Source organism: Xenopus laevis, chromosome 7L, assembly GCF_017654675.1.
Source record: "Xenopus laevis strain J_2021 chromosome 7L, Xenopus_laevis_v10.1, whole genome shotgun sequence".
NCBI classification, from domain to species: Eukaryota; Metazoa; Chordata; class Amphibia; order Anura; family Pipidae; genus Xenopus; species Xenopus laevis.
Genome location: NC_054383.1, coordinates 129943267 through 129968845, shown reverse-complemented (window position 1 = coordinate 129968845; position 25579 = coordinate 129943267). Strand labels below are relative to the sequence as shown.

The 25579-nt window shown below is 41.5% G+C and overlaps 2 protein-coding genes across 2 annotated transcripts; both read left to right on the top strand.

Moving 5' to 3' along the window:
• The first annotated feature begins 4653 nt into the window (after positions 1-4653).
• LOC121395514 (NACHT, LRR and PYD domains-containing protein 3-like) lies at positions 4654-12231 on the top strand. Its single transcript, XM_041569092.1, has 7 exons — positions 4654-4882; positions 5991-6077; positions 6385-6426; positions 7511-9311; positions 9627-9710; positions 10488-10655; positions 11047-12231. Exons 1-7 carry the CDS (start codon positions 4654-4656, stop codon positions 11363-11365), a joined length of 2730 nt encoding a protein of 909 aa, XP_041425026.1. The 3' UTR covers positions 11366-12231.
• Positions 12232-16792: 4561 nt separating this feature from the next.
• LOC121395653 lies at positions 16793-21361 on the top strand. Its single transcript, XM_041569724.1, has 2 exons — positions 16793-16982; positions 19364-21361. Exons 1-2 carry the CDS (start codon positions 16948-16950, stop codon positions 21108-21110), a joined length of 1782 nt encoding a protein of 593 aa, XP_041425658.1. The 5' UTR covers positions 16793-16947; the 3' UTR covers positions 21111-21361.
• The last annotated feature ends 4218 nt before the right edge of the window (positions 21362-25579 follow it).

The following is a 25579-nucleotide window of genomic DNA, read 5'->3' as shown; positions in this document are numbered from 1 at the left end:
CAAGTTTGAAGTCCTGGATCATTGCTGCTATTGACAAGCTGAAACTTTAGCATCGTGCAATAAGTTTGGTGAATAAAACATGGTATTTTTAGCCATATCCAATCCTTTAAAGCAAGCAGGTAATTAGTTGCCGTGGGTTACTAGACCTGGAACAAGCTACAAGATTAGAAATGGGTTCACATGTAGTAACTACACTTGATCCGCTGTCATTGATAGAGAATCGAGCCTGTTCTTATGTGTGTGTAGCAGTGAATGTTTATGGAGACGGATTGCTGTCACTGATTGGCTAATGCTTCTTGTTACATGTGTCATAAAAAGGCACCTTGGTACCAGCCCACAGCCTGTAACTATGTACAACTCCTGATAAGGCCTCACACGTATCTGCTTGCATGAGCCGCCCCACAATGAAACTAAAGCAGCAAACCTTTCCTTTTAGGGTTAAAACCTCTGTTTGCAATTAAAGGGATATTATCATGTCCGAATCAGATTCTGGTTTTTTTTTTCAGAGACTGGTCTAGTTACCATAAAATAACATGTATGAAATCTGCCCTGAAAGTGTTTCCTTTGCTTTCTTTTTAATTCTGCCTCCCAACTAATAGAGCAGTTACACTTGTGGACATGGGGTATTTTTAAGGGGTTGTGCACCTTTAAACTAACTTTTAGTATTGTATAGACATTGATATTTTAAGACAACTTGCAATTGGTCTTAATCGTTTTTATATGGTATGGTTATTCAGTAGTGATGGGCGAATTTATTCGCCAGGCGCGAATTTGCGGCGAATTTGCGGGATTCGTCGCCAGCGAATAAATTCGCGAAACGCCCACGAAAATTCGCGGCAAAAATTCGCCGGCGTCACAAATTTTTTTAAACAAAAACGAGACGCCGGCGCCGTTTCGCTAATTTTTCTCCATTTCGCATTTTTCGGCGAAGCGAAAAGGCGCAAATTCGCCCATCACTATTATTCAGCTCTCTCTGGTTTGGTATTTCAGCAGGTACTTGGTTGTTAGGGTCTTATTCAGCCTAGCAACCAGGCAGTAATCCAGGCAGTAATTTGAACAAGAGGCTGGGATATGAACAGGAGAGGCCTGAATAGAAAGATGAGTAATAAAAAGTAACACTAGCAATACAATTGTAACTTCATGGAACAATCGGTTTTGACTGCCGGGGTAAGTGACCCCCATTTGAAAGAGTCAGAAGAGGAAGACATATAATTAAAAAACTATACAAAATAAATAATGAAAACCAAATGCAAATCTGTTAGGAATAGGCCAGTTTTTGACATACTAAAAAGAAACTTAAAGGTGAACCTCCCCTGCAGTAATGTGAACAAGGGTTTTTAGACAGGATCTCACTGGGACAGAATGCTCTGTTATACAGATAACTAGAATCTCAGCTGCCATAAAGCAGGACAGGACTGCTGCTTACAATGGGGATCAGATAGGATCTGTGCAGCCACTGGAACAGAATGTTCTGTTATACAGATAGCTAGAATCTCAGCTGCCATAAAGCAGGACAGGACTGCTGCTTACAATGGGGATCAGATAGGATCTGTGCAGCCATTGGGACACAATGCTCTGTTATACAGATAGCTAGAATCTCAGCTGCCATAAAGCAGGACAGAACTGCTGCTTACAATGGGGATCAGATAAAAAGCCAGAGTAGGGACAATGCAAATGTATATGCTGTGTTCTAATTCATTGATGGCAACCCTACAGCCTTCTCCCAGTTCCCAGCATCCTTCTCTGGTTCTCCACCCTGATCCCTATGGCACCAATTATGAAACCTACATGCTGCCCGGCCACTTTGTAATTGACGCAGATACAACAATTCTATAATGCCACTGGAACTGCTTACTAAGAAATCATGCAGCCTGGGACATCTGTCAGCATGTGGCCAAAATGAAAGGCCTGAGATGGCAACACTGGGGGTCATTTATCAACACTGGGCAAATTTGCCCATGGGCAGTAACCCATGGCAACCAATCAAAGTGCTGCATTCATTGTTTTACTTGCAGTTGGCTGCTAATCACTGATTGGTTGCTATAACTGCCCATGGGAAAATTTGCCCAGTGTTGATAAATGAGCCCCATTGTGCCCCAATAATGTGAGAAGTAGAGAAACAGCAGGTTAAACATTGCAGTACTAGTTAATTAATGTGCTGTTGTCACTCTCAGCGTCACGTACTACACAGCCCAATGGACTTCATATTAGGGTGTGGCCCCTGCTCCGTGCAGGTATAATCTGAACAGTACTTTGGACTCGTGCAAAATGCTCAAAATGGATTTAGATCAAATAGATTTGAATGCGAGAAGCTCAGAGCCGTGACCGTGCCGTCCAAGGTAGGTGCCCCATTACCGGCCCTTTCTCCTTGTCTTTTGCCTGGTTCTGGATATGGTTCCATGTCCTGCTGAGTGGAGTCATGCCTTGCAATCATAGCCCCCCAAATGTCACCCCATCTGAGAAACTGAGCTATTAGTTCACTTTGAAGGCTCACTCACCCCTGTGGTCTATGTTAAATGTGAAAAGAATCAAATATAATTGGGGCATGCAAAATTTTAACTTCTTTAAAGGAGAAGCAAACCCAAAAGTTAAAAAGAAACTCCCCCTACCCTACATAGACCCCCCTCCCTCTTCCACCCCCCCCAGCCTAAGTGTTACTCAGGGCAAATGCCACTTAGTCTTACCCCTCCATGCAGATTCTGTCCAGAGGAGTTCATGGGCGCCATCTTCTTCTCTTCGGAAATTTTCGGAATGAGACCGGAGGAACGGCGCATGCGCAGTTGGAGCAATTTTCCATTTCACAACAACTGTGCATGCGCCAAAACTCACGAAAATTGCCGATTACCGATTCGGCTGAAAATGGCGCCCATGAACTCCAATACCTGAATCTGCACCGAGGGGTAAGTAAAAAGTTAGGGGCATTTGCCTGGGTAACACTTAGGCTGGGGGGGGAGGAGGGAGGGGGTTCTATAAAGGGTAGGAGGGGTGGGTTTTTTATTAACTTTTGGGTTTGCTTCTCCTTTAAAGAAGTTAAAATTTCACATGCCCCAATTATACAGATAGACCACAGTGGTGAGTGAGCCTTCAAAGTGAACTAATAGCTCAGTTTCTCAGATGGGGTGACATTTGGGGGGGAGGAGGGAGGGGGTCTATGTAGGGTAGGGTTTTTAAACTTTTGGGTTTGCTTCTCCTTTAACCTCATTAACTGCTCTGCCATCAACTCGATATTTTGCTTTTCTAATTTACATTAACTATTTATTTTGTTTTTATTCCAAGATATTAAGGGATACATGTACTGTATAATATAAATGAACAGCGCCACCTGCTGGTCATTTTCCAACCATTCTGACCACCAAGTTAGTCAAGGAAGTTGTCAGGAGAAAGAAAGAGGCTGCTCTGATGCTCTTCTGTTTAGGAAAGAATTGAGAAAAGTTTCTATTTTCTTTTTCTAAGCAGAAGAACATCAGAGCAGCCTCTTTCTCCTGAATTTCCTTGACTACTTGGCAGTCAGAAATGACCAGCAGGTGGCGCTGTTGTAACTACATTCATTCATATTTACAGTACGTGTATCCTTTAATATCTTGGAATATAAACCAAAGCAGAAGAACATCAGAGCAGCCTCTTTCTCCTGAATTTCCTTGACTACTTGGCAGTCAGAATGGTCAGAAAATGACCAGCAGGTGCCGCTGTTGTAACTACATTCATTCATATTAACAGTACGTGTATCCTTTAATATCTTGGAATATAAACCAAATAAATAATGAATGTACATTGCAAAATGACTTAAAATAGCACCCTCATCAAGTTTACATTCACTTGTTTTAAAGGTTTATTTATCCTTTAAAACAAACTTCTTCCCCATTATATTATGCTGCATTAAATATGAACTGTACACTTGCTGCATTCAGCAACGCTCTGATGATGAAAATGATGAAACATGGAAAACATGGAAAACAACTGATTCATTCATGATAAAGGAGAAGATAATGGTGGCAGAATACGCTCTTCATCATAAAAGCAGTAAACATTGGCAGATATGGTCTACTCAGGTGATTTTCCTGCAATTAAATAGGATCGGACTTCAGTATCTGACATAAATGGAGCTGGTTATGTAACAGAGCTATTCAACTTCTTCATACAGTATCAGATACAGAGAATCCCATGTAGTTATAGAGCTGTGTAATGAATAGGTGCAATTCTCTTACTCAAGAATATCTTCTCTTTCTGAAATTGTCCCATTGACTATGACACAGTAAATTTCTGGAGAACATCAAAATACACACCTTGATAAATCAAGGTTCGTTTTCGAAAATGAATATTGAAAGCAGAATCTTGTCCATCAGACGTGGCCGCCAATATCAGCCCCAGGAATGGCCAGCCTAAGACTAGTCAACATTTTTTTTGGTTATTTGCCATCACTATGATGTCATCAGTGTGACCGACTCCTTACTGATAGGAAAACCTAAGCACATTTGAATGTATATTACTATGCAGTTGACATGGTCCTCCATAACACAGAGTTTTCATGCTAATGGCTAATTATGTTCTTTTCTGTAGATGTCTTTGAAAGAAAAATGTCTTGGTGAAGTCCTGTTGATCCGACCAGATTTAACCAACTGGTTGTCAAGAAATCCAGTCGTGATTCTCAGGCACATGTATGAAGAGGGGCATTTCTCCCAGGAGAAATACTTCAAGCTTCTGGAATGCAGACCAGAAATAAACCAGGTCATGTCCATGTTAGAGATGGTGACCAAGGATGACGAGGTGTGCCGGAAGTTCATCCATGTTCTCCAGCAGGTCAAGGATTATTACTGCCCAGAACTACAAAACTGGATGAGGAACACCTTCCCGGTCTACTTCAAGCAAACCCCTGGGTCAATCGGTATTGAAAAGGGAATGGGAAAAGTATTGAGGTTCATTAACGGTTTGTAGAAGGTGGTAGGATCATCTAAGCAGGTCTCACCAGGCTTATCCTGGAAGTGCCAGAAAGGGAAACTGGTCATGAACTGTAAATGTATAGTGGGTTTATAACAGAGGTGACCACCTTTAGTGCCAGCAACTGTTAGCAATGGAAGATGGTGTCTGTGAAATTTTGTATGGATGGTCTCCAACCTGAAGGCTGCATATAGATAGCCATGCAGTATATGAATAACAACACAGGATATACTTTTGCATATTAGGAGTTTAAATAACAGTACTTGCTTACATTTACTATATTGCTCCAAGCTGAGAAGACTCAGTGAGTGTTTAATTTATAAACACTGGGCATATTTGCACCTGGGCAGTAGCTCATGGCAACCAATTAGATGATTGCTTTCAATGTTCAACCTGCAGCTAGCTGAAAAAAGCTAATCACTGATTGGTTGCTATTGGTTACTGCCCAGGTGCAAATTTGCCCAGTGTTTATAAATGAGCCCCACTGTCTATAATGCATGGAGGCTGAAATGGTGATGTCAAAAACCCTTTTAGACTTAAGGGGGTAATTTGCTAAGTGGCCAACAGGATGCAAAGGGTAAAGACTGTATGTACTCCACCATGTTGTATGCACTTTGAACACTACCCTGAACTACGATGAACTTCTGCAGGTCTCTACCCATTCAGAAGTTTGGGAGCCCTTTGCTTATTGCCTGCCCTATGGCACTGAACTATCATAATGATCAGATTTGATTAAGGTGCTAGTGAGATCAACACATCACCATGGTCCTTGCTGGAGACTATTTTATAACTTGCTGAATAAAGTCATTGTCAGAACAATCTGAAGGAGATGAACCTGGTTCCTCCCCATGATGACCCTATGATATCTGGCCAATTTTCTGGATATATATCAGTTGGGCAGGCCATTGGAAGGGTCCCAGGCACATGTTGATTAACTGCAGGCTCCATTTGGAGTTTAGAAAGGATTTTGTATGTTGACCTAATCCATATAACTAAATAAAGCCTATGAACGAATTGCTTTGATGATGGGACCTTTACTTAATGTCCCATTTCAGAAAAAGAAAAACCTGAGAAAAAAAGTACATGGAGCAGAATTAAGAGAAGCCTGAGTAGCAAACACACGTTCAAGTTGGAGCAACTGGGTAAGTCAAGAACAAATTACCAGTACATCTGAAGGTGATGAACCTGGTTCCGCTCCATGATGACCCTATGATGTCAGGCTCCCCTTATTGTTATGTCACTGACCTTACAAGCCCCAGAACCTGTCCAAAAGGAAACCCCCCTGGTGGCCACCTCTCATTCATTCCTTGCACAGGAATCATATGGCCTCTGTGTTAGTATTGCTGCTTATACTATGAATCAACATATACCACTCATGGGCAGGAGACCATTGTACTGCATGTAAGAACCTGAGCAAGAGACCCATGTTGTTTATTCTCCTCTCTACAGACACACAAAGGAATCCATTGATCATATTTTGCCAGCTGAAAGGTAAGTGAGAACTTGCAAACATAGGGAGAAAAAGGACATTCCTTCCATGGGCAGATTGTAGATCCATGTGATCTTAGTTGGTCTTTATTATGTGGTGTGTGTTTTTTTTTATTTCATTGGCTCTTTTCTGGCATAACATTGGTTGCTTATAACTGTTAAGGTCTCACTCCAATTAATTTCCTAAAGTGAAACCATACATAATTTTACTCTCCTAGGGACACATAAGGAATCTCATGCTCTGCTTGACAATATTCCCATAAATATCCTACTGAAGAGAGAGATACTGTATGTCTGTATTTCCCTCTGGCAAAATTGTTGAAGCTCTTTCTCAGTGATTCTCAGACTGTGGGGCCGGACAATTAGGGAGGCTGGGAGCAGTTGCAGAGGGAGTCAGTTCTAGGTTAGTTAGGTTGTTATATGAGAAGACTGGCCCTTTGCTCCTAGATACACCTGAAAGCCTAGTAAGAAGATCCATTAGGGTGAGATTTGTGGTGCATATATATTTATTGTCCTAGATATTTATGAAACCATGACTGAATGGTTAATATGCCAATTTTCCTGTATCTGTATTCATTTTATGAGCTATGAAGAGCCCCAACCAAAGCTTGGCTATTCAAAGTCTTGGCTAAAAGTTGGACCTTCAAGTGGGACTTGAACTGAAGAAGTTTAACAACCACTGCTCTATTTTATAAATATGCACCGTCATGTTCATATTCAAGGAACTTCACAGCAGAGGGACAGGCCAAGCACAGGAAAAGCAATTGGAGTACTTGAAGGAGATACAGGCCCATGTTAGGTAGGGTATTTCAAGCCCCTGGTAGATAGGGTATTTTAGGATGTCGTAGCCATAGGGCTTCTTACATCTGCCCACTATGCTCTTCATGCTTTTGTCATTTTAAGGTTTTCTGATTGCATTTATGGAATGTTTTCTAGCTCCTTGGCCCACTATTCTGTTTGGGTTTGCTACTCTTCTAACCTATACCACATCTAGCTCTGCTCAATGGAAACCCTATAACTGAGCAATATATCACTAATCATATTTTAAGATCTAAAAGTAATGGCAGCTTCCTTATTCCTTTTCCAGAGAGTCTGCGCTATCACAAGCATTCCATTACATTCCAAAAGAAGAAGATCCAAGGGAACCTGGATGCTTCCCGCAGCTGCTGTGAGCTGATTGAGATCAAGTACACCGAGCTTTTAATCACCAATGAAGACCCTGTGGAACTTCCTGACCAACACGAGTACTTTATCCTTGCCAATCGCCGTGCTCGCATCTATGCCCATAACAAGCACCAAAAGATCACTTTAGGGGACCTTCTAACTCCGATGGCTTCTGAATCAAAAACACCACGTAGAGTTCTTGTCACTGGGATTGCTGGAATTGGAAAGAGTCTGGCAATGCAGAGGCTGATCCATGACTGGGCTATAGGGATGGTATACAGAGATATCGCCTGCGCTGTACATTTTGCACTGCGGGAGTTAAACTTAGCAAGAGGCCCGGTGAGCTTCATTGATCTTGTCAAGCGCAACCATGTCCACTTAGATGATGTGGTGGAAAAACTATGTCTAGATCCCCGAAACCTCATGATTATTCTCGATGGTCTGGATGAATTTCAGTACTCCATAAATGAAGGGAAGGCTGTGAAGAGCATCAGTGATGCTGTACCCATCAAAGACCTTGTTTTTAGCCTTATCAAGGGATATCTGTTACCAGGGGCTTCTGTCATGGTTACCAGCAGGCCACGGCCATCCGTTCCACTTGATGCTTTTGACCGTCGAGTGGTTATTCTAGGATTTGAGCAGGAGCAGGTGAGAGAGTACTGCTTCAGGTTCTTCAGAGACAAAGAACTATCAGAGGATGTCTTCCAGTATATAATACAAAATGAGAATTTATCAGGCATGTCCTTCATTCCACTCTATTGCTTCATCATATGCACCGCCCTCAGTTCCTTCTTTCAGTGTCGTGAGAATGGCTCTTGCACTGAAAAGCCACCCCAGACTATAACTGAGGTTTACCGTAGCTATCTCTGCACCATCATGCATCACCACATGAGACAGTCCTCAAGCAGAGACAATGAAACTGACTCGGAACCCATTGTACTCTGCAGCCCTCCTATCTACACAGCTATGAAGGATGTCCTTTATCAACTGGGGAAACTGGCATACTATTCACTGTTAGAGAACAAAATTCTCTTTTACCCAGAGGACATCCAAAAGTATGGGTTTCACCCTACAGAACTACCCGACAGCTTCTTGCAACGAATCTTTGTGCCGGAATCTGGGCAGCAGCGGGAGGTGTTTGCATTCTTCCATTTAACTCTTCAGGAGCACCTTGCTGCCCTCTACTGTGTCATGTCTCTCACTCCCATGGCAGAAGAGCTGACGCAATGCCTTGATCTCTGGTGCTTTGGAGTCATACCTGAAGACCCAGTGCAATGTGAGCTTCTATCCACCACTCTGGAAATACAGACAGACAACCAATGGGAAAGGCTGCAGATGTTCTCCAGGTTCTTTATGGGTCTTCTCTGTTATAGAATAGAAGGGAAGCTGAAAGGGCTGGTAGAGTGCCTGAGCTGTGACATCCTGGATCCTCTGACAATCTGGTTTAAAGGGAAAATTAGATATGAAGTAAATCAGAAGCTCCTCAATCTGTTGCACTGCCTGAGGGAGCTCCAGCAGGAAACGGTGGTACGAAATGTGGCCTCTGAGATCGATGAAGTCAATTTTTTCAAGGTTACACTGAACCCCGCTGACTGCGCGACTCTATGCTACGTTCTGCAGCACTGCAACACCAGCCTCAAGATCTTAAACATCGGCTATGCCAATATTGGGATCCAAGGGTTGCGGATTCTACAGCTTCTATTACATCGCTGCCAAACCCTCTAGTGAGTATTGGCTGTAACACTGCTCCTCTGTGTATGGACACTAGAAAGTAATGCCTTATGAGACAAAGCAATTCAAGTATAGTAACCTAGAGCACTTGGCTTCTAGTAGCACAACAACTACTAGCTAGCAATCCATAGCTACCATCTAATAAAACAGATGCACAGTTTGCTCCAGGTTTAGAGATCCAGAGCAACTGATCAGACATAATAGAAGCACAGTCAACTCCACAGAAAATGTATCAACAAATCAATTTTAATACATAGGCTAAAGAGAAAGATCCAGGAATGATAACTCTCCCTTTGCATTTTTTCCAGCCTTCGTTACAACTCTCTGACAAAGGAGGCCGCCATGATTGTGTCCAAGGTGCTGAAGTCTGACTGTGAAGTGAGAAGTCTCCTGTAAGTTGTAAAGTCACTCTGTGTGGCCTTCTGAAGGCTCTACAGGTCTGAAGGACAATTTGTCAACAGTAGGGCAAAATGGAGACTTTATATTAGGGATGCACCAAATCCAGGATTCGGTTCGGGATTCGGCCTTTTTCAGGAGGATTCGGATTCGGCTGAATCCTTCTGCCTGAATCCAAATCCTAATTTGCATTTGCAAATTGGGGCATGGAGGGAAATCGCGTGACTTTTTTAGAAAACAAGGAAGTAAAAACTGTTTTCCCCTTCCCACCCCTAATTTGAATATGCAAATTAGGGTTCGGATTAGGTTTGGTATTCGGCCAAATCTTTAGCAAAGGATTCGGAAATAGTGGATTCGGTGCATCCCTACCTTATATTAATTTTGTGTATCAGGGGTTCTGGGAGTTATAAATCAGACATTATTGCTCATGGGTTCCCTGTACATGTTTTTTCTCCATGGCTTCAACACAAATGCACAACCCTAATAACTGCTGCCCCCCACTAAAATTAAATGAGGGATGGAATAATTAGGCGAGTAAGCCTGCTGTCTTCAACCAGTAGAAGGTGGTGTGTAGCCGGCACTTTTGTTCAACAGTCCAGTTCTCTCAATGCTAATTCAAGGGCTGATAACAAAATACAATAAGCTCTGCTCCCTTTATTGTTACACCACTATATTTTCATCATATTAAAGTCCATTGCCTCACCATGACCTTCTCCCCTTACTACAGGCTCTTACCACAGTCTTTTAACCTTATTCTGCTGTTTTGTTTCTAGAATGTGCGGCAATAGCATTGGCTCAGAAGGTGTGCGGTACCTGTGGGATGCGCTCAGTAGTAACGACACCCTAGAGGAGCTTTATGTAGACATCACCGGCATCACAGACAATGGCCTGGACAACTTTGTTTCTTGCCTGACACACAATTCCACTCTGCGGCTTCTAACGTGAGTTCTGCTCTTACTCTGTCCACCAAAAACCAATGTGGGGGCCATGGCCTTAGATCAGTAATTTTGTTTTAATTAATGATAAGTACAAATATTCAGGCAGGGTCAAGAATATCCTATCAACAGTAGTACTGTGAAGAAGGCGCTCCTCCTATTGTACATAGATGTTGCAACAGCAGAACAAATAATGGAGCATCTTTGAGAACTGATGATGGAGCTCCAACACTAAAATAATGACTTGAATTTCACCCCTAAATGACAGTTTAGAGAGACATAAAAACAAAAGAAACATTAATTAAAAAAGACCATTTACAAAGTTGCAGAAACCTGTGGGAAAAGGGTCTCATTCCTCGGGGGTGTACTTACAGCTCTTAACTTCTTCTGCCCACAGGATCGCTGGCAACAACCTGACAGAGAGTGGCAAACACCTTCTCGTGGAGCTGCAAGAGTTTAGGCAAGACCTGAAGATCCTCCGGAGCTTTGCAGGGGACATGGGGCTGCTCCAGGCGTATTTGGACTGGGTGGAGGATCTGAAGAAGGACCCGCAGCAGCTGGAGTCAGCCAAAAATGCCAATGCCCTGCGCAATGTTCTGTGGGAGCTTGAGAAAGAGGAACCTGAGGTGGAAGAGAACAATATTAAAGCGAGGATACTTCTCCTGAAGAAGGAAATAACTGAACTCCTAGAGTCTTCTTCTGGGGTGGTATGCTAAGAGAAGTCCATCCATTCCAAAAAAAGCATACAAAAACATACAAACTCTGATACTTTAAGGGAGTTCTAGTGGCTCTGAATCTGGGGTCTAAACCCATTACCAATCTATAGGGGAGCTTTGGGTTGATGTGCACCTAGCCCTAATGTTCTAATGCCCCCTGATCAACTGATCTAGGCCTCCACTGGTGATGTCCTTTAACCCAACTAAGACTTCTACTGGAGATATCATCAAGCCTCAAAGCAAGAAATCTAGTCTGCTCCCCTTCTTTATAAAATCTAAAGGGCAGTCACAAGGGACATCAGACACACCTTACCTGCGGGGTTGTGCCGAGTCCTCCCATTACTTCTGGGAATTACTCTCAACACATAGGTTCCTACTAACTGCAGGTGCTAGAGGGGAGTCAGTATACAGAACCTCCATAACACAATTCCAGCAGGCTCCATGATGGACGAAATCCCAAGTAAATCCTCGGAAACAGCTTTTGGCAAACATTTCTTAATCAACATCATTGTAGTTCTTAATTTCCCAAAATTCGGTTTTTGAAACACTTTGAAAATGAATTGACACTTCTAATTGGGGAGATAAAATGAATTTCCTGCCCACTCAATTATTACAACTCTGCTCCCCCATTAAGTCTTTGATAAAACCCTTGTGCATATTCCTCAAGCCTCACAAACTCATGAAGAGTGATGATGTCATTGCAGTGATTACATCATTACACATCTGTGCTTCTGGCAGCTCTAGAGTGATCCACTGGCAGCTCAAAGTGGAGCCAAAGGAGAGTAGAGGCTTTTAAAGAAGAAGGAAAGCTACAGAGGCAGTTTATTGTCAATAGATTAGCCACAATAGTGCAAGCTATAACACTATATTTATTCTGCAGAATAAACAGCTCTAGAAGCTCTCTCTGTTTGTTTAGGAAAGCAGCTGCCATATTAGCTTAGTGTGACATCGCTTCCTGCCTGAGTTTCTCTCTCCTCACTCATAGTTTTGGGCTCAGATTATAGCTGGGAGGGGAGAGGGAGAGGGAGAGAGGAGCAAACTGAGCATGCTCAAGCCCTAACCCTGGAGGTTTAAGCTGAAAACAGGAAGTCTGATACAGAAGCCCATGAGTACACAATAGAAGGAAAGAAATGCTGTTTCTTTTGACAGAGGACTCAGAGCAGCATTACTTTGGGGGTTTACTGGTGTATTTATATAGACCTTTCTGATAAAACTTACTTAGTTTTAGCCTTCCCTTCTCCTTTAATGAAGCGGAAAGCCTGGCTAAATTGATGGGGATGTGATCACCAGTGATGGGCGACTTTATTCGCCAGAATTTGCGCAATTCGCCACCGGCGAATAAATTCGCTAACTGGCCGCAAAAATTCGCAGGCGTAAAAGAAAAATGGACGCCAGCGCTGTTTCGCGAATTTCACGCGCAAACTCGCCCATCACTAGTGATCACATATAAGACGACACAGAAAATATACCTGTAACACTAAGGAGCTTAATTTGAAAGCACCTTTTTGTCCCGCAATATGGAAATCCAGCGTACAGAGAGAGACAACTAAATTAATAAATCCTTCCAACCTAATACATCTATGATCTAAAGAACTTTGTTCATGTTTGTATATTAAAAATATGTCTTGTTTTTATAAGAAATAGGGTAATTGATGACAATATGTTCTTAGTAACAATCAGAAAGTAGAATGTAACCCTTTTCCAAGCTACAGGCAGGAAAAATACATTAAAGAACTTACATTTTGTAGGTGAAATATGTTGAGTTGGACAAAGCCAAGTGCCTGGTTTGTATTATTGTGTGTACTGTACATTATACCTCTATCAGTCATTTCATATCTCCCAACATTTAAATGGAAATAGAAAGAGGGATAAAAAGATTCTGGACGCGTAGCGAGGCGAACATTTTTGACCATGCCCATTTTTCTGGCCACACCCCCGAATTATAATGTTTATTTTACAAGATTTGGCAGGTTATGAAAGTCTGAACACATTTCTGTGGTTTTTATGTGTTATTACAGTTTTGCTAATGTAGGTGAATTGGCCTTTAAGCTGTGAGCCTAAGTTCTCCCAAGAGACCTGCTTATCTTAAATTGTTACAATTGCTTCTTTGCTTATCTTGAATTGTAGCACATGTATCTAAGTGTATCTGACACTTATTCTGGGCTCTCTGCTAAAAGCTTATTAAGTTAGAAACTTCGGATCTTTTTCTGGCTGTTCAGTGCAGGAGATCAAAGAGAAAGTCGCGACATTTCAATAACAATCCGGGACTGCGGGTTGAGCTGTCAAAATCGGGACTGTCCATCGAAAAATGTGTGAGGTATGGTCCTTATTTTGGCTCTGCCCCTTCACAGATTATATTGGGTCCAACAAAGCCTTAGATAAAACATATTTATGAGCTGCTACAACCCTAACAGAAAAACTACATGTATTTCCATGTCCAGCACTTTCTCTGTAGTAAATCATTGAGAGCAGCATTCTACAATACAGAGAAGAGGCTACAATGGCCAAAATCCCTTGTCTACTAGTTTTGCAGTCCATGGAATATCCAGCAGCCAAGTCAAGCAATAAGGTAGCTCCAATGCATGTACAGGTATAGGATCTGTTATCTGGAAACCCTTTATTCAGAAAGCTCTGAATTATGGGAAGGCTTTCTCCCATAGACTCCATTTTATCAAAATAATCCACATTTTTAAAAATTATTTCCTTTTTCTGTGTAATAATAAAACAGCAGCTTGTACTTGGTCCAAACTAAGATATAATTAATCCTTATTGGGCAAAACAATTGTATTTTGTTTATTTTATGTTTACATGATTTTCTAATAGACTTAAAGGGCTTGTTCAGCTTTAAATTAACATTTAGTATGATGTAGAGATTAATATTCTGAGACAATTTGCAATTGGATTTGATTTTTTATTACTCGTGGTTTTTCAGTTATTTAGCTTTTATTCAGCAGCTCTCCAGTTTGCAATTTCATCAATCTGGTTGCTAGGGTCCAATTTACCCTAGCAACCATACCATGATTTGAAAAAGAGACTGGAATATGAATAGGAGAGGCCTGAATAGAAAGATGAGAAATAAAATGTAGAAATAACAATACATTTGTAGCCTTACAGAACATTTGTTTTTAGATGGGGTCTAAGGCAAATAATTCAAAAACAATAAGTAAAAGTTGAAAAGTTCTATAACATACTAAAAGTTAAAGGGATACTGTCATGGGAATTTTTTTTTCAAAACACATCAGTTAATAGTGCTGCTCCAGCAGAATTCTGCACTGAAATCTGTTTCTCAAAAGAGCAAGCAGATTTTTTTATATTTAATTTTGAAATCTGACATGAGGCTAGACAAATTGTCAGTTTCCCAGCTGCCCCCAGTCATGTGACTTGTGCTCTGATAAACTTCATTCACTCTTTACTGCTGTACTACAAGTTGGAGTGATATCACCCCTCCTTTCCCCCCAGCAGCCTAATAACAGAACAATGGGAAGGTAACCAGATAACAGCGCCTATAACACACAATAACAGCTGCCTGGTAGATCTAAGAACAACACTCAATAGTAAAATCCAGGTCCCACTGAGACACATTCAGTTACATTGAGTAGGAGAAACAACAGCCTGCCAGAAAGCAGTTCCATCCTAAAGTGCTGGCTCTTTCTGAAAGCACATGACCAGGCAAAATAACCTGAGATGCACCTACACACCAATATTACAACTAAATACACTTGTTGGTTCAGGAATTACATTTTATATTGTAGAGTGAATTATTTGCAGTGTAAACAGTGTCATTTAGAAATAAAAAAAAACATTATAAAAATCCCTTTCACTTAAAGGTGAACCACCCTTTAAAAAGATCGAAATTACAGAAAGATCCCTTATCCGGAAAACCCCCAGGCTCCGAGCATTCTTGAGAATACGTCTCATACTGGTAGTAAACATGCTGGGAAAGAACGTTCCTTACAAATAATAAGCCATACAGAATAAAACTGTAATTACCATTCATATTCCCTCCTTTACTTTTTTGTAAAACCTTCATTTGCAAGTCGTTTTTTTTTTTATCCCGGTGTCCAGGAAACAGTTACAGCCCTTCACATGGATATCTAAGTTTCTAAGAAAACTCATTAAACAGATGTAGGGTCTAGTGATGGGCGAATAAATTCGCAAAGGTGTAAATTTGGGGTGAATTTCCACGTTTCGCCTTCGGCGAATAAATTCACGCGAAAATTCGCCTGTGTCAAAAATAAAAATTGGACGCACGTCAGAAAAGATGCTCGCGAAAAGCCATTGTGCGTCAACACTATTCAGATGCCCATTGACTTTAAAGGGATCCTGTCATCGGAAAACATGTTTTTTTCAAGTTAATCAGTTAATAGTGCTACTCCAGCAGAATTCTGCACTGAAATCCATTTCTCAAAAGAGCAAACAGATTTTTTTGTATTCAATTTTGAAATCTGACATGGGGCTAGACATATTGTCAATTTCCCAGCTGCCCCTGGTCATGTGACTTGTGCCTGCACTTTAGGAGAGAAATGCTTTCTGGCAGGCTGCTGTTTTTCCTTCTCAATGTAACTAAATGTGTCTCAGTGGGACCTGGATTTTACTATTGAGTGTTGTTCTTAGATCTACCAGGCAGCTGTTATCTTGTGTTAGGGAGCTGTTATCTGGTTACCTTCCCATTGTTCTTTTGTTTGGCTGCTGGGGGGAAAAGGGAGGGGGTGATATTACTCCAACTTGCAGTACAGCAGTAAAGAGTGATTGAAGTTTAACAGAGCACAAGTCACATGACTGGGGGCAGCTGGGAAATTGACAATATGTCTAGCCCCATGTCAGATTTCAAAACTGAATATAAAAAAAACTGTTTGCTCTTTTGAGAAATGGATTTCAGTGCAGAATTCTGCTGGAGCAGCACTATTAACTGATTCATTTTGAAAAAAATTTTTTTTCCCATGACAGTATCCCTTTAACACCGGTGTCAAATTGAGTTCTGCAAATTTTTCGACATTTCAAGAATTTCACAGGAAATTTGTCAAATTTACGGTGAAGCGAAACTGGAGAAATTCGCCCATCACCAGTAGGGTCATTATAACAACCACACCCACTACATCACTGAAAATGCAATTAATTAGATCAATACCAACACCCACCAGGCAGTGGAAGTAAATAAAAAGATATTAAAACAATAAAAATCTGCTGTCTGGTTTCTATGGGTCACTGACCCCCAAACAGCATTTTATAGTTTAGGCAGCAAATGTACAAAACAAATAGACAAAGCAACAATAACACATCAGTCCAACAGCCCCAGAATATCACAATATCACACTCGAGCCCTGGGCTGAGAAAGAATTTCCCAGGAAGTCTGCCCATTGGCTCTTCCCTACTAAACGCTCCGCGGCTGGGCGTGGCTTGTCTCTCGGTGCAGTAAGTGTAGGCGGGGTGTGGCTAATCTCAACCCTTCGCGCATTCTACAGGCTGGGCGTGGTCAGGCTCATCTTTCTGCGCATTTTACTCTCTGGGTGTGGCAGGTGACGTGAGGAGCTACTTAGTAGTTGGATCAGAGCGGATCTCATTGCGAATAGTGAAGGAGAGTCATGGAGAGTAACGCGGCTGGAAACCCGCGGAGCAGGTGAGGAGCCCGTTTTCTACAATTAAAACGCAAACAGTGCTCTACTGTATAGGGTGTAAACCTGAGAGATTGTCTGTTCTTATCCCCATTACTGTCTTGTTCTTCTGTTCTAGCCGTTCTGAGTTACTTGTGTCCCCTCTATATCACTCCTGCTTGTCCTACATTTCTCCTGCAGGACCTGTGTCCCCTCTATATCACTCCTGTGTCCTAAATTTCTCCTGCAGGACCCGTGTCCCCTCTATATCACTCCTTTTTGTCCCAAATTTCTCCTGCAGGACCTGTGTCCCCTCTATATCAACTCCTTTTTGTCCTAAATTTCTCCTGCAGGACCTGTGTCCCCTCAATATCACTCATATGTCCTAAATTTCTCCTGCAGGACCTGTGTCCCCTCTATATCAACTCCTTTTTGTCCTAAATTTCTCCTGCAGGACCTGTGTCCCCTCTATATCACTCATGTGTCCTAAATTTCTCCTGCAGGACCTGTGTCCCCTCTATATCACTCCTGTGTCCTAAATTTCTCCTGCAGGACCTGTGTCCCCTCTATATCACTCGTTTTTGTCCTAAATTTCTCCTGCAGGACCTGTGTCCCCTCTATATCACTCCTGTGTCCTAAATTTCTCCTGCAGGACCCGTGTCCCCTCTATATCACTCCTTTTTGTCCCAAATTTCTCCTGCAGGACCTGTGTCCCCTCTATATCAACTCCTTTTTGTCCTAAATTTCTCCTGCAGGACCTGTGTCCCCTCTATATCACTCATATGTCCTAAATTTCTCCTGCAGGACCTGTGTCCCCTCTATATCACTCCTTTTTGTCCTAAATTTCTCCTGCAGGACCTGTGTCCCCTCTATATCACTCCTGTGTCCTAAATTTCTCCTGCAGGACCTGTGTCCTAAATTTCTCCTGCAGGACCTGTGTCCCCTCTATATCACTCCTTTTTGTCCTAAATTTCTCCTGCAGGACCTGTGTCCCCGCTATATCACTCCTGTGTCCTAAATTTCTCCTGCAGGACCTGTGTCCTAAATTTCTCCTGCAGGACCTGTGTCCCCTCTATATCACTCGTTTTTGTCCTAAATTTCTCGTGCAGGACCTGTGTCCCCTCTATATCACTCCTGTGTCCTAAATTTCTCCTGCAGGACCTGTGTCCTAAATTTCTCCTGCAGGACCTGTGCCCCCTCTATATCACTCCTGCTTGTCCTACATTTCTCCTGCAGGACCTGTGTCCCCTCTATATCACTCCTGTGTCCTAAATTTCTGCTGCAGGACCTGTGTCCCCTCTATATCACTCTGGCTTGTCCTAAATTTCTCCTGCAGGACCTGTGTCCCCTCTATATCACTCCTTTTTGTCCTAAATTTCTCCTGCAGGACCTGTGTCCCCTCTATATCACTCTTGCTTGTCCTAAATTTCTCCTGCAGGACCTGTGTCCCCCCTATATCACTCCTTTTTGTCCTAAATTTCTCCTGCGGGACCTGTGTCCCCTCAATATCACTCATGTGTCCTAAATTTCTCCTGCAGGACCTGTGTCCCCTCTATATCAACTCCTTTTTGTCCTAAATTTCTCCTGCAGGACCTGTGTCCCCTCTATATCACTCCTGTGTCCTAAATTTCTCCTGCAGGACCTGTGTCCCCTCTATATCACTCTTGCTTGTCCTAAATTTCTCCTGCAGGACCTGTGTCCCCTCTATATTACACTCACATTTAATTCCCTGTGTCCCCAGTATATCACTCCTCCTTATCATCTATGGTCATCTAGGTTGGACATCCTTGACAATTTATATCTTCCACCTCCTCACTGTCAGTTGAGCCTGTCCTGGTGGTCTCCAGCCACACACCCTGTATATGTTGAGCAATAGACAGTTTGTATTGTTTGATTGGCTAATAGCAGAGGAGGATCTAAAATAAATATATTGTGAGCCATTATACCAACATTTCGGAAAAATGCATCACACTGTACTGTCATTGACTTCATAATGCAATGCAATTGGTCACTACGTCCCCTGCTGATTGACCAATCATTCTGCAGTGTGTCTGTATATATAAAAGGAACATGCCACACTGCCTGATTAACCCCATTATGGGAAAAGACCAAAGGTTTAAAATCTCTGCCTTGAGCAAAAGATAACTCTGATTGGCCCTGCCTGATTGTAACATAAACAGTGAGTGCGGTTCTTTAGTGTTGAACCCAGGGTACTATACTCTTAATTAGGGGACACCGTAGACACATTTTTACATTTATTGCAAATTTTCTATAGTTTGTAAGTTATTTTTTATTTATTTTATTTTATTATAGTCTTTTATTAGCCAAATTGTTGTTTTGTGGTTGACTTGCCCTTTAACTGTGGATGGTTTCTTTTTGCCAACAATTTAGTTTTCTTCCTTTCCAGACAAGCTGAAGGAGACAGAGCATCTACGTCTCATGATGCCCTCAGCAGAGATACTGCTAGTACGGACACTAATACAAATCCACCAGCAGAGGGCTCCAAACCTGCTGAAAAAAAGCCACATAATCTACCCACCAGGTCCTCCTCGTCTAGTTCTTCTCACCAGAAGCCTTCTCACTCACTTGTGCAATCCACCCATTCCACTGGGGCTGTGGATGTTCATCCATCTGTGTTTGGGCGAACTGGATCTTCCATTTCTGCAATGACTGTTCCAATCCGCTTGGATGCCTTGTCATATCTACTCAACAATGCAATAATTGGGGCCTACAGGATGCTTCCCCAGAATCCTTACTATGGTGGGTCATGTCTCCCATCTACTTGTCCTTATCAGACAGGATATAGTCCCTGTATGAACCAGAGTCGTTGCTTTACTTCTTGTTCAAATCTGTCTGGCAGCTGCCAGCCTGGATATATGCCATGTCTTAACCAAGAGGGTAACCAACCGTATCCTCCTTACCCTTCATGTTTCATGCAGGCCTCAAGTAGTGGAAAAGTTGGCCTAAACAATAGCTCGTTTGTCAACTGCTCTGCTCAAAGTGGAATTACATGGAATCCTAATGGCACTTCTTCAGGACAAAGCAACAATAGCCACCAGCAGCCTGAGGTTCATAACATTGGCAAGTCTAATGACAGGTTCTTCAATCTTGCAAATTACTCAGGACAAAGCAACATCAATGCAAACAGGTCTGAGGGCAACAGCTGGAACAAAAGGCCAAGTGATAGGTTTTCAGATTCTGCAAATGACACACCAGAGGGAGAAAGGCAAACGTTCCCACCACAAAAAAGTTTTGGAAGGTTTGGAGATAAACAGGAGGGAGATGGCTGGCCTGGAAGGCAACAGCGAGAATTCGGCAGGGGAGGTGGAAGGGGTAGAGATGACTTTGGAATGCGTTCCTGGCAGAATACCTCAAGAAACCAGGACAGAGAATCAAGGTTTGGAGACAGAAAGGACTTTACTCACAGAAGGGATCAAGACAGCCCAGAAAGATTCCAAGGCAGAGGACAAAATTTCAAAAGGGGTCGCTGGTCGAACAGTAGAGAGACAGGAGGAGAAACCCGAGCTTCTTGGCAACAAAGAACCGAGAACAGAGTTAATGACACCTCCCCATGGTCTGACATAGCAACCAAGGAAAAACAGTCTAGTTTATTTGGAGAAACAAAACAAACTGATAAAGATGAAGATTGGGAGACAGAGTATCCTGAGGAAAAGCCTCATTCCAAGTCGTCAGACCAGAACTCTGCAAATGTGGACACAGTTATGGAGCATTCGGTGACAGAAGAGTGGGAGATAAAACATGAATCCCCTGAAGCAACTGAGTCATCAGAAAATGTAACGTCAGTGTCGGCCAGTTTGACAAATGAAGAAGAACCCAGTTCCTCCAAGGAAATGGAGGAGGAGAATGGTGGGACAACCATCAAGATCATGAGAGGTTCCAGTAAGGTTGAAGAAGATGCTGATGCCAAATCCGAGCAGATAGAGGTTGAAATTGCTACTGGCCAAGATCATTTACCATCTGATTCTCTGTCTTCTACCAGTGTTCATCCGGAGGAAAAGAAACCGTTCGTCCTTGAGACTCCTGGATCAAACCCAGGGGCATCAGGAACTGATATTTACACGTTGCTTGTTTCTGTGCCGGATGAGGATAACAAAGAGATCGTGTTGGAGTTCATAGATGCCACAAATGGTTAACTGGAGGATCATGGGAAATATGCTTTTGGCAGTGATCTCATTGAGGTTGTTTCAAGTAAAATATGCAAAGTTTAACCCCTGCTTTCTTATTCCCGAATGCAATGATTCAGAGGGCAGGTCCCCCCCTAAACATTGCATTCACTCCATAAAAATGCAGGGATTTACCCAGTTTGCTGGTATATGTTTTCTGACGATTAAAGGATAAGTAAACCATTAAAATACGTCAATGTAAAACTGACGAGGGTGCTATTCTAAGAACTTTTATAATTTACATTCATTCATTATTTATTTTTTATTCCAAGATATTAAAGGATACATGTACTGTTAATATGAATGAGTTTTGTTACAACAGCGGCACCTGCTGGTCAGTTTCCGACCAGTCTGACCAGCAAGTAGTCAAGGAAGTTGTCAGGAGAAAGAAAGAGGCTGCTCTGATGTTCTTCTACTTAGGAAAGACGTGAGAAAGGTTTCTTATTATTTTCCAAAGCAGACGAACATCAGAGCAGCCTCTTTCTTTCTCCTGACAACTTCCTTGACTACTTGGTGGACAGACTGATCAGAAAATGACCAGCAGGTGGCGCTGTTGTAACAAAATTCATTCATATTAATACTACATGTATCCTTTAATATCTTGGAATAAAAAATAAATAAAAAATGAATGTAAATTACAAAAGTGCTTAGAAAAGCCCCCTCATCAATTTTACATTCACTTATTTTAAAGGTTTACTTATCCTTTAAAAGGGCTGGCTATAAAGCAGATAAAGGATACCGGTAACCACATATATAAGATGCTACTTTAAAAAGAAGCTTACATTTTAACATTCCTAGCATTTAGCCTGGAAATGATACAAGCCGCCATGTTTAATAATCAGCGGGGTTTGTGAGCATGAGCAAGATGGAAGCGGGGGGCGGGGCGTTAGCACTGACTTTACTGACCTTAACGATAAAGGGGCCACATACATAATATCCTTGTATTAAAATGCAGATAGATATCTGTTAATATCATTTCCAGTGAAAACTCTATTACATGGAACTAGTACACCAGCCTTATCACCCAGCTGCTTCTGTTTCTGGCATCCCACTGGCTCCGCCTACATCTGTGTAGTAAAAGTCACTTCCTGCTCATCATCTCACAGGGGGAGGAGTTACACACCAGGAACTAGGCACGCAGCGATTAAAAATGTTTAGAGCACCCAGATTTTGTTGAGCAACAAGTAATTCATTATTCATTATCAGTATTTATTTTATTTAAGAAGGCTTTAGCTTCCCTTTAAATGGCACTTTTCAGCCCCGTGGCGCATGCCTTTAAATTAAAATATCAGCAGTTCTGTTTATGTTGGAATATTTTGTAAACGTAGACCCGTGTTTAATCTTTGCAGTCCAATATATCAGTGATCTGCAGGGCTTATTCTCTGTAATAAGATATGTGCAAATTTGGTCCAATACATCAATGGTACCGGTTGAGAGACAGGTTTTCTTATGTTAAAAGTTAAAAAAAAAATCCCTAAACAATAGTTATGTAACATTCTATTTTTTATGGAGATTCTATTCTATTTTTGCATGTTTGGTAAAATTAATAAAAATGTTGATTTGTTTCACTGTTTTGTGTCTTCAGTAACCCACAGGCCCAACGAGAGCCACAAATAACCTGAAAATATATCCTTATATTAAATAATCACTTATAGTCAATATTGTATGATGTCACCCGTTACACAACATCATAAAGGCACAGGGCGGCAGAGTTATACAGGGGATAATGTACCCCCTACTGTAAATGATAAGGATATTAGAAGTCACTGAGGGGTTGTTCTGTGACCATATAAAGGCACAAGGCTGCAGGCTGAGTTATACAGGGAACTGTGAGTATCACTCATGTATTATAAGGGATAATGTACCCCCTACTGTAAATGATAAGGATATTAGAAGTCACTGAGGGGTTGTTCTGTGACCATATAAAGGCACAAGGCTGCAGGCTGAGTTATACAGGGAACTCTGAGTATCACTCGTGTATTATAAGGGAAAATGTACGCCCTACTGTAAATGATAAGGATATTAGAAGTCACTGAGGGGTTCTGTGACCATATAAAGACACAAGGCTGCAGGCTGAGTTATACAGGGAACTCTGAGTATCACTCATGTATTATAAGGGATAATGTACCCCCTACTGTAAATGATAAGGATATTAGAAGTCACTGAGGGGTTGTTCTGTGACCAAATAAAGGCACAAGGCTGCAGGCTGAGTTATACAGGGAACTGTGAGTATCACTCATGTATTATAAGGGAAAATGTACCCCCTACTGTAAATGATAAGGATATTAGAAGTCACTGAGGGGTTGTTCTGTACAGTACAACTATTTATTACATTATTTTCCAACAAGAGACAAATATTTGCACACAATGGGGGCTAATCTATAAAGCTGTAGCCAAATTGGCACAAAACCTGCAGGGAAAAGCTTTTCCTGAGTCTTTTAAAATTTACAGCACTGTTGCCTGGAAATACCTGAGGCTGATTTAAAGGAGTGTTTCACCTTTAAGTTAACTTTTAGGGTTTTTTTTATCAAAGTCCGAATATATCTCAATATTTTCTGAAAAAAACTCAGACCAAATCCGCACAGGTTTTTTGGTCTTTTTTATTAATACTAGGGATGCACCGAATCCACTATTTTGGATTCGGCCGAACCCCCGAATCCTTTGTGAAAGATTCGGCTGAATACCCTATATTTGCCCATATGCAAATTAGGGGTGGAAAGTGGAAAAAAATGTACTTCCTTGTTTTGTGTCGAAATGTCACGTAATTTCACTCCCGCCCCTAATTTGCATATGCAAATTCGGTTCGGCCGGGCAGAAGGATTCGGCCGAATCCGAATCCTGCTGAAAAAGGCCGAATCCTGGATTTGGTCCATCCCTAATTAATACACTATCCCGAAAAATTTGTTTTTCGGGAAAAAATCGTGAAAAACCTGATTTTCACGATTTTTTCTGATCTTTCATCCGATTTTCACCTTTTTTTTTATTTTTCACCTGAAAATTCTGAATTTTGCCAGAAAACTCAGAAAATTTCAGGGTATTGCCAAAAACCCAGCACACATCAAAAAATCATTGTGACTTCTCTCATTGACATATGCAACCTCAACAGGTCTGAGGTGCTAGATTTTCTGATTCTGACTTTTCCCATCCTCTGGGTCTAATAAATTCCGAAAAAATTTGTTATTTTTTACAAGTCAGATTTTGTATAATAAAAAAACACAAATTTTTCGTGATTTTTGCATTCGGAGTTTAGTAAATAACCCCCTAAGCATGTTATAGAATGGCTAATTCTAAGCAACTAACTTCATTATTTATTTTCTATAATGTTTTAATGATTTGCCTTTTCTTCTGACTCTTTCCAGTTTTCAAATGGGGGTCAGTGACCCCATCTAAAAAACAAATGCTCTATAAGGCTACACATTTATTGTTATTGCTTCTTTTTATCACTCGTCTTTCTATTCAGTCCCTCTCCTATTCATATCCCAGTCTCTGGAATATGAATAGGAGAGGGACTATATGCATGGTTGTTAGGGTAAGTTGGACCCTAGCAACCTGAAATTGCAAACTGGAAATCTGCTGAAGAAAAAGCTGAATAACTCAAAAACCAAAAACAATAAAAAACATAAACCAATTGCAAATTGTCTTAGAATATCACTCTCTACATCATACTAAAAGTTAACACAAAAGTGAACAACCACTTTAAATGGGGGGTCACTGACCCCATCTATAAACACATGCTCTGTAAGACTACAAATATATTGTTATTACTACTTTTTTATTTGTAATATTTCTATTCAGGCCTTCTGCTATGCATGGTTGCTAGGGTAATTAGGACCATAGCAACCAGATTGCTGACATTGCACAATGGAGAGCTGCTGAATAAAAAGCTAAATAACTCATAAACCACAAATAATAAATAATGAAAACCAATTGTAAATTGTCTGCATCATACTAAACGTTAATTTAAAGGTGCACAAACCCTTTAAGGTAGGAAGTGTTTTACCTAGTTCCCTGCATATAAACATAATAAATGCAACAATAGTGTAATTAAGGGGATAATATCAATATGCAAAGCACTAAACCTTCCCCCCCCCCACATTCCAGTGATGAATCATGTACCAAACAATGTGCAAAAGTGTTTGTCAGCAAGAAAGGGGTTAACCCTGGCTGCATTGTTTGGAGAAGAAAGAAAACTGTCATTCTCATCACATCCATTCAGGTCACTAGTGCCAGCTAAGCACATGCCTTTATCATGGACCATACCAGTCAGGGAGAGAGGGGTGGGATCTAGTAACTTCTATTATCAGGTAATGGGGGGGGAGTAAACTGTTTTTACCTGCGTCAACAAAAAAACAAGCAAAGTGTTTGGGCATCATGAGGTTTTTTTTTGGAACGCAGCCTAGTCTGAGTCTTTTCAGCTCTGCTCGGCTTGAGAGAAAGAT

What these genes read in the sequence shown, in the direction of transcription:
- LOC121395653 (XM_041569724.1), top strand. Translation starts at nt 16,948, where the DNA reads ATGGAGAGTAACGCGGCTGGAAACCCGCGGAGCAG. An exon ending in GCTGGAAACCCGCGGAGCAG is followed by an intron (nt 16,983 to 19,363) that starts GTGAGGAGCCCG and finishes CTTCCTTTCCAG; the next exon opens with ACAAGCTGAAGGAGACAGAG.
- LOC121395514 (XM_041569092.1), top strand. Translation starts at nt 4,654, where the DNA reads ATGTATGAAGAGGGGCATTTCTCCCAGGAGAAATACTTCAAGCTTCTG. An exon ending in GCAAACCCCTGGGTCAATCG is followed by an intron (nt 4,883 to 5,990) that starts GTATTGAAAAGG and finishes GTCCCATTTCAG; the next exon opens with AAAAAGAAAAACCTGAGAAA. An exon ending in CATCGCTGCCAAACCCTCTA is followed by an intron (nt 9,312 to 9,626) that starts GTGAGTATTGGC and finishes CATTTTTTCCAG; the next exon opens with CCTTCGTTACAACTCTCTGA.